Source organism: Vombatus ursinus, unplaced genomic scaffold (genome assembly GCF_900497805.2).
Source record: "Vombatus ursinus unplaced genomic scaffold, bare-nosed wombat genome assembly UNPS02002451.1, whole genome shotgun sequence".
Classification (NCBI taxonomy): domain Eukaryota; kingdom Metazoa; phylum Chordata; class Mammalia; order Diprotodontia; family Vombatidae; genus Vombatus; species Vombatus ursinus.
Genome location: NW_020942229.1, coordinates 16,419 through 25,469, shown reverse-complemented (window position 1 = coordinate 25,469; position 9,051 = coordinate 16,419). Strand labels below are relative to the sequence as shown.

Below are 9,051 nucleotides of genomic sequence, written 5' to 3'. Positions count from 1 at the left end.
GAGGCCCCTGGTACCCACTTCCCAGGGCTGGTTTAAGGAACCTAGGATAATGGGGTCTGGGAAAATGGTAAAACAAAGAAGCAAACCAGCACTTATTAAGCACCTACAGGATGCCAGGCACTTTCCAAAGATTATCTCCCTGGATCCACAACAACCCTGGGAGGCCTATTTGATAAAATTGAGTCATACAGAGACAAGTGACTGGCACAGGACCACAGAGCTAGGAAGTGTCTCAGGCAGGTTTGGAATTCTGGACTTCCTGACTCCACGCCCAGTCTCTATGCCTCTATGGACATAAAGCCCCACAAATGTGTCAGCTGCTCATGTGATGATTTCCTAGCAACAGAAGGTGAGTGGCAGATAAGGGGCTGTTCCAATGCAGAGCTTCTCAATTTGGGGTCTGCCAATCTCCCCCACTCACATAAACCCCTTCCTCCAGGGTGGTTAATTGTCAGAGTCTCCATGAATTTTCATGAGTAGGGTAGAAATTACATCTTCACTTTCACTAATCACTCTCTACCCTTCTGGGATCCTTCCCTTCTCATCCTTACCTTTATCTGCTCTTTCCTGCCCAGGGCCCTGCCCTCAGCTGATACTCAGTCCTTGTGGATAGAATTTCCAGAAGACCTTTGTGCAAAGTGGAGGCAGGGAATCCATTGTCCTCTCCGTCCCCCAGCCCCAGAGTCTATGGATAAATTTCAGAGCCTCTGTGAACTTGGATGGATGGAGGGGGGTGTGTGATATTTAGAAAGATTGTGCTCTCTGCCTTAATTTGCTTTCATAGCTCTCTAGTTAACCCCTGGCCTTGACGTGGGATAGCATCCAGTCCACTGGAAACACAACAGCAGGTTATGACAGAGATAGTGTGACTAAGCTTCCCAGGAGTCCAGTGATTGTGTACCACTGCCAAACACCAATCAGTGCTGCTGAGACAGGGGAGAAACGCTGCTGTTTATTAGGCTCAGAGCACAGGCTACCCTGAACACTTTCAATCAGCCAGGGAGCCCTGAACATGGTTTTCAGCAACCTTACATGGAATAGGCATTCCTAAGCAGGGTGGGCACAAGGCAATCTTGTAGAGAGTGAAGGGGAAGGCAAGGATTTCCACACCAGGAAGCAGACAGAAGGAGGGAAGATGAGGATGTCTGCATCACAGAAGGTCAGGGGACTAGCTGGTCAAAACGGGAGCCCTAGTTTTCTGTCTCCAGCTGGATTTTTGCCAACTTCCCCAGGACGTGTGACCCATGTGCTTCAAGAATAGTCTCAGAAGTTTAAGATAGAGTCTGAGGGAGAGTTTTTCTTAGCACAGTGAAGTCAAGAAGCCTGACCCAGAAATGTTCTTGCCACAACAGTATCTATGGATAGGCAGGCATTGGGAGGGGAAGTTGAGGAAAGGGCTTGAGGTTTTCTTGGGAGTTTCCTTCTCCTGGGTCATGTGCTCTGAGACTCCTGTAGAGTCAATGACTGTCTTTGCTACCTCCTTTTTCAAGACAAATGTAATGAATCTAAGAAAACCTTCTGTACCGACTCAAATATTCTTCAGCATCAGAAGGTTCATATTGGAACAAATATGTAGAAATGTAGAAAGTGTCAGAAATCCACTTTACTAACTTTACTAAACACCAAAGAAATTGTGCTGAAGATGAAAAACACGTATCTGTGTTTTTTGGCATTAAAAAAATTTTTTTGGTGAATATAGGCAATGGTGAAGTTTCTTTGTGCTTGGACCCTTGCTATGATTCTTTCCTTTTAATTAAGAAATGCAGATTATTTATTCAGAACCCATTTATTGGTGTAAAAATTAGTTTGATTTGTCTTCTGACATTTTAAAAGTTACTGTTTCTTCTTCATTGCCTAAAATCTCTCAATCTCTACGTTTCAATTATTCAACAAATTAATAAAAGATTCTTGTTTTTTAACTATGGTAAATGTCTTATTAATAAGTATTTTTGTTGTTGTGCTTATTTATCATGACATATTTTAGCCCCCAACTCTAACTTAGAGGCTATATCTTCCTAAGTTGTGAACTCCACTAATGCCATGGATTTGTAAAAGTTCAAATTGATTTTAATTCTGTTTTACTAAGTCTTAAGCTACATTTAATATTCCTTTTCCTGGGTAATATTCCTTTCCCCTTGTAAACTTCACCACCACCCATAACCCTGAGAAACTTGCCTAAAGGTCAAGCTTTTGTCTTGTGATTACCTCCACCTTGTAACTCCACCCATGACCTACTTTCCAGAAAACCTGATTAACCTAAAAGGTCAAAGCTCATCCATTGAAACTACTGTAGCAACTCCCTTGGCCTGGCAACCTTGGTCTTCTGACTTGAGTCACCTCTCTTGGCTGTGGAAGGCAGTTTCAGAAAGGGATCTCAATTCTGACCAGGTCATTGATAGGCAATCAGAAGAATACACACTTATGCTGCTCCAGGCTTTGCTTTGTCCTCTTTCTAATTGTTATAAAAAATAAAACAAAACACTTTCAGTCCTCACTCAGGGCCTCTCCTTATTGGGAGAGGCCACTGACCCAATTTGTTGGTTCCTGCTAGCCTAACTAATAAATTGATCACGTTCAGAATGTTGTCCCTCAGTTTACCTTAATTTTCAAATGTAACAATTGGCATCCTAAATGGGACTGGGGGAGAGGGCGTGGTCCCTTAGCATCCTCTTAATGGAAAGCCTTGGATGCTCCAGAGAAATTTCTCCTTGAACAATTTCTCCATGGAGGACAGTACTACAGGTCCTCCCCCCCCCCACACAGATACACAGACACATAGACACACACACACAGACACACACACACACAGACACACACACACACACACACACACACACACACACACACAGAACCACCACCACCACCATCCCTTGCCCTGAGTCTCAACCCTTCTGTGCAAAATTTATGTGTGTGTATCCCAGAGTTTGACCTAAAAATGGGACTTTCCTTTGTGCACAAGAAACCTCTGTTTTTATTTTAGACAGACTTTAATGCTCTCAGAGCTGCCCAGCCATGGGGAGGCCTTCCTAGAGAGGGAGGGAGGAAGGGACTTGCCCCACCCTCACAGTTGGAGTTTAACCTGAGTCTGGAAGGAGTGAACTGGTCTGAAGTCCTATAGAAAGCAGCTCCATCATCCTCCAGGCTTGAGAGATTCTCCACACAGTCAAGTCCCCCAAATGATGAAAAAGAAAGAGGAGCAGACCTGCAGTAAGGCACACTATGTTGAGAGACCCTTGGCTTGGCTCATTACTACCCCTACAAACCATAGTGAAAAGTGAAGGAAGGGATGTTGGGGAGGAGGACCCACAATCCTTCTGTGATATGTTGATGAGCTAACAATAACTAGCTCCCTCCCTGCCAAACATGACATGGCCTAATATTAGAAAGCTCCCAATCCCTAAGCTAGGACAACATAAAATTAACTAGCTAGACTGTACCTTAATCAGTGTATATCAGAATTACATCTGTGAATACACTTGGACCAAACAAACCCCAGTTCATGCCACTAGTCAGCCTCCTGTAATGACTCTTGGCATAATGTTCTTGTGAGAATCTAACAAACCCACCCGATGACTAATAAACTGAGTCTGGGTCACTCCCCTTAGCTCAGAAGCTACTGACCAAAAATGGGACTGAGTTTCTTGATAGCTATACTTCTAGGGATGGAAAGGGATGGACAGACTCACTACCACCCTCTCTTCTCCAGATAAGGGCCAGGTCACTGAACCTCATGTTTCAGTGATAGAGAATTCCTCTCGTCTCAAACCCAGGAACAAGGCTGGGAGTACGGTTCTCAGTAGATACACTTTCACAGGTAGGAGTTATTGCCTTTGCTGGAGACTTCCTTAAGTTTTTAATTGGGGGTACTTTACTTTGAAATGATTCACCATGAATCTTTTACTTAGTCTTTTGGAAAATAAAAATGACCTTGTAAATTCACATTATCTGAGAAGCTCTTTTGGAACTTGCCACGTCTTCTATGGCTTCAGTGTTGACAAGGCCAAGAACTCTCACAAACTCTGTGAAAGATGGGCCTGTGGGCATGCATATGACTAATCAGAGTCTTACAGAATCTAAAATAGTAACTTGTTTTACTAAACAACTGAGATCCCCTCCTCACACTCATAGCCCAAGTGGAGGCTGGCTTACAAGTTTTCTGGTTGTATAAAAGTGATTCATAGCATCAATTGTCAGACTACTGACCATGAAAATTACGAAGTTACATGTGGAATAGAAAGTATTAAAGCTAGATCTTTGAGCTGACTTAGTACTGACAGGTTCCAGTTTAAAAGATTTTTTCTCTTTACCCTGGGGGCTAATATGCATTACCTTAAGACATCTGGGAAATAGTGGCCAGAGTTTTTCAGGGTTATGAATGAATTATCATGTATTCACTTTATGTACAGGCCTCCAGAAGGAGATTACATTTTAATTGATTTTTACATCAGGATGTGCTTTACCTAGAAAAGAAAAGTCAAATCATGAATGAATGCTTTTGTATTTGTGCTTTTGTGTGCACTTGATCAGGACTGAAGGTCAACATTTTTCTTATTTATTGTTAACTATTACTGTAACCTGAAAACTGACTGTTCCCTGCTCTAAGCTATAAGCCATGAACTCACTGTGTGACATGAGATGAGGTAGTTGTAGTTTGATTTGCTCTGATTTTGGAATTCAGGTACAACTCTTCGATGGTTGTAAAGTCAGTACGCCAGGATTTAAAGGAAATACCAAGAGCTACTTAAAGAGACTATCCTGAGAAGATGGCCTTTGAAAGTAAGGGTAATAGCCTCTTGACTTAATTTCCCCATGTGCTATTTTCTTTATGGACAGGTATGTTTCTCACTGGGTTTGTTCTGAACCTGACTATAGTACCCGGGGAACAATGTATGATTGGTTGTTTCAAAATACACCCATGTGGGACAACGGCCACACTAGAATTAAAAGTTTGGAGGCTGAGTCAGAGAACAGAAAAGGTTTTATTCTTTCTCATGAGAAAAGGCACAGCCCTTATCCTTCGAGTAGCAACAGCCAGGGAGTGCACCTACTGGTTGGGAGAAGCAAAGTTTTATAGCCCTAACTCGGTACCCCCACCCCATTTCTGAACCCTTCTTCCATTGGCTGGGTTTCGGGGTGCACAATCTAAAGTGGCTTTCTAAGACCCTTATTTGGAAATATTTGCCCAGAGACAGAGAATCAGGAGGACTTCTGGTAACCATTTAGAAGTCCCCCCAGAGACAGATAAGCAGGAAGCCCCTGGCAGTTAAGCTAGCAGTCTTTCATAATTTTTACCTTGCTAGAGGAATTAGAGCACGGGTTAATGTTGGCAGATTCATCAAGTTTTACTGCTTTGAGGGTACGAAGGGGATTTATGAATTTTAGTACTGAGGAAACTTCATCTATCTCACACACATCTATGATTTTTATCTGAAATCAAAGTGAGGCAATGAGGTTTTCCCCTGGTGTGCCTATGATTTGTCAGCCCATAATTTTAGGCTTAGCCTTCAGGAAATGGTCCTGATATTGTTATGACTATATCCTTCTTCCTTTCACAGCAAATTTTTCAAAGCATGGCAAAGAATTGGAAATGTTCAAAAACGGATCTTACTGTTACAATCAGCAAGCATCTCTGAATGATTATAATGAGATGCAAGTATAAAGGCTGTCATTTCTTTTCTTTCCTCTCACTGTTCTGAATTTGTCACCATCACTTGTCTCAACTTCCTAATTTAGTTGTATTAACAGCCTTAAAATGTTTGCTGTCATGCTGTGAAAAACAATAAAGAAGCCCAAGTAAAAATGCTGGTCCTAAAGGAGATGTTTTAAATTTTACCATAAAGACACTGCTGAAGGAGAAACTACCCTGGTGGAAATATTGAACTTCTTTCAGCTCCATTTTAATAACCACAAATGTCTATTCAGACAAATGTCTAAATACATGGACTGTGGATATGTTTTAGTAATTGTTTTTGGATATGTTTTAATAATTGTTCATGAAGTCTGATCAGACTTGAGCCTTTTGGTGAAGTTCAGGGGAAAATTGTACACAATAACAGCAATATTGTTTGATGAAAAACCGCAAATGACTTAGCTACTCTGAGCAATACAATGATCCAAGAGAATCCCAAAGGGCTAATGATGAAGCATACTATCTGACTCCAGAGAAAGAACTGATATTGACTGAATACAGACTAAAGGAGGCTGGTTTCCACTTTCTTTCTTTCATTGTTTTTCTTTCATTCAAGTCTTCTTGTACAAAATGACTAATATGGAAATGTTTTACGTAATTGTACATGTATAGCCTACATCTGATTGCTTATCATCTCAAAGAGTAGGGAGAGGAGGGAAGGGAGGAGGGATAGAATTTGGAACTCAAAAAACTATAAATAAAAATATTAAAAGCTTTTTAAAAATAATTTTTAAAACTCCAAAAAAAAATATCTAGTCATAGGAAAGAATCCAAAAACATAAGTAACATTCCCTACATTTGGACTTCCTCCTCTGCTAAGAATTGGCATCTTTCTTCATCTCTCCTTTGGAAGCCATTTTGCTCCTTTGTAACTTTGGACCATTCTCTTGTAATTGTTTTTGTGATTATTATTCCCATTGTCTTTGGTGGTGGTTCAGAGGTGTTAACAGGATTTTACGTGTAGGCTGGACAGGACTCACCTCTGACCTGTGAATACCCAGAGCCACGCAAAGCAGGCCAGAGACAGGAGTGCCAGGAAACAAGCAGTGGTTTAATTAATTACTTTCAGAGTGACAAATGTTTTCTGTGCTAGAGTAAAGGCACAGCATATACACACAAATCACAAGTGAGAAGGGGGTGGGAGGTAGCTTACAAACAATCATTTCCAGGGTCTGAGAGGTTTCCCATGACAAGCCCATAAATGCAGGACAACACAGGTGTCTTGGAGTCCTGTAGGACCAGTATTGTTGGGGGTTATTACTTGGCGGGGCATAGGACCAGAGGTCTGTGGTGGGAACAGGTTCTAAATCTTTGATTTGCTTCACTTAATGTACACAGGCATAGGAATGCAGTGATTGGGAGAGCTTTGTCAAGGGTTTGATTGATCGTTTCAAACTACATTGTAGATTCTGACTCCCAAGCCAGAAGACGCAGCTCTGAGATATCTAAATTAGCATATTGCTTATACATATCATATCCATTAACATGAAAATCATAAATCCCTTCGCAGTGGGTAGAGCACAGGGCCTGAAGTCCAGAAGATATGAGTTCAAATCCAATCTGAGACACTTCCTAGGTGTGTGACCCTAGATAAGTCACTCACCTCAGTTTGTCTGACAAAAGTTTGCACTGGATCAACTTGAGAAAGACATGGAAAACAACACCAGTGTCCTTGCCAAGAAAACATTGTTGACAGTATGATCCATGGGGTCACAAAGAGTCAGAATGACCTCAGAGTCTCAATGACCAAGGAGCAATGTTTGAGCTCTAAGTAAATTCTTCTCCACATTTAATTATATTTCTTCTATGGCTTCTTTACTGCCACAGCCCTCCCTGAAAAATACAAGGTTTCCCAAAGTTCAGTCTCTGCCACTTAGACTTTCCCAGGGACTTTGAGGCAGTCTGTGAGCTTCCCCAGTACGCTCAGAGAGGCCTGCCTCAGCTTGCTGTGACTCAGAATTAGGATAATGGGGTGGGTCATGGGATAGAGGTTCATGGCTATCAGTGAAAACATTGCCACAAGTTTACTGTGAAGCACAGACATGTTAAAGATGGCTATGATGATGCCCAAATGGTATAGTAGAAAGAGGAAAAGAAAGGAGACAATGGCTTTCATAGCCCTCACATGGGCCTCTGTACTGGGATCCCTGGAGCCCATGACCTTGAGATGCATGTGCTGGGTGTGCCTCCACAAGGACAGCACTAACAGGAAACAGGAGCTGAGGGATAGAGCAAAGGGGACCAAACCCCCAGTACTGGAGAGAATCAGGGTGGAAAACATCAGGGTTTTAAATCCTCGGTTATTTTGAGTAACTGTTTGATTTCCTTGATCAATGGAAACTATCTTAATCTTAGCAATTCTCCCTGCCATTGCAGGGATAATGAACAAGGATATGAGCCAGCATCCCATCAGCATCCTGAGGACCACCTTGCTAATTCTCCACTTCAGCCAGAGGAAGGCAGGATGGGAGAAGGTGGCAATCTTCAGAAAATAGAAGATACTGAGGCAACTTCCAAACCAGGCACTTGAATGGTTGCTGAGGCTCCAGATAATTTCTAAATACACCAGATTACCAATGGAATTTCTTTCCAAACCAAAAAAACCAACAAGGTTAATTGCTATTAGTGAGAACAATGTACCAATCCTGGAGATGGCCAAGCCAGTAAGGATGAAATCAATTGAGGTCACTCTTCTGCTCTTCACACAGTCAATGCAATTTACCAGTCCAATGAAGCCATTAGCCAAAACCCCCACTAAGCACTCTCCAGATGCCACAGTCACAGAGATGCTCTCCAGTACACTTGGCATGTTTGTGAAAAGAAATTCCTTGATACTTTTAATATTGTTTCTGGTGAATGAATTTCCAGCCAAGGGGAGCAGAAAAATATTTCTGTTTCTTAAAATAACAGTAATTTTCTTCTCTCTCTTGTGGGCTCTCTCTGTGATCAGGAAAAACTCTGCCCTGCTATGGGATGAGGCTGTAGTTATATTCACAGCAAACACCTCTCCTTGCTAAAAGTTAAAGTGATTGTTAGCTCAGACCTTGAGTGGGCAATTCCAGCATTTCTGGGTGGTCATTATTCATGTGGGCTCCTGCCTAAGGGGCCAAGCTGCTGTTTTCAAAGATGTAAATGAAGGACAGATTCTATTTCATTGCTTTGTACTTTTAACTCAACCTAATTTGTCTGCATAAGAGAAATAAACAAAGCATCGAGCATGCAGAATGTAGAAAAACACGGGGATGGAATATTATCAACTTTCTGACAATCATCTTTCCTAAAATGCAGTGAGGTCTAGTGGAAAAAATGGTGACCCCTTGGGTTTGAATGCAACTCTGGCATGCTCAAGCTTCACGAACATG

The 9,051-nt window shown here is 41.9% G+C and overlaps 1 protein-coding gene across 1 annotated transcript; it reads right to left on the bottom strand.

Annotated features, from left to right (window-relative positions):
* Positions 1-7,548: 7,548 nt before the first annotated feature.
* Positions 7,549-8,498, bottom strand: LOC114048654 (taste receptor type 2 member 7-like). The gene is given in 2 exon segments (XM_027869707.1): positions 7,549-7,596; positions 7,599-8,498. Coding segments are annotated over 2 exon segments (948 nt in total).
* Positions 8,499-9,051: the final 553 nt, after the last annotated feature.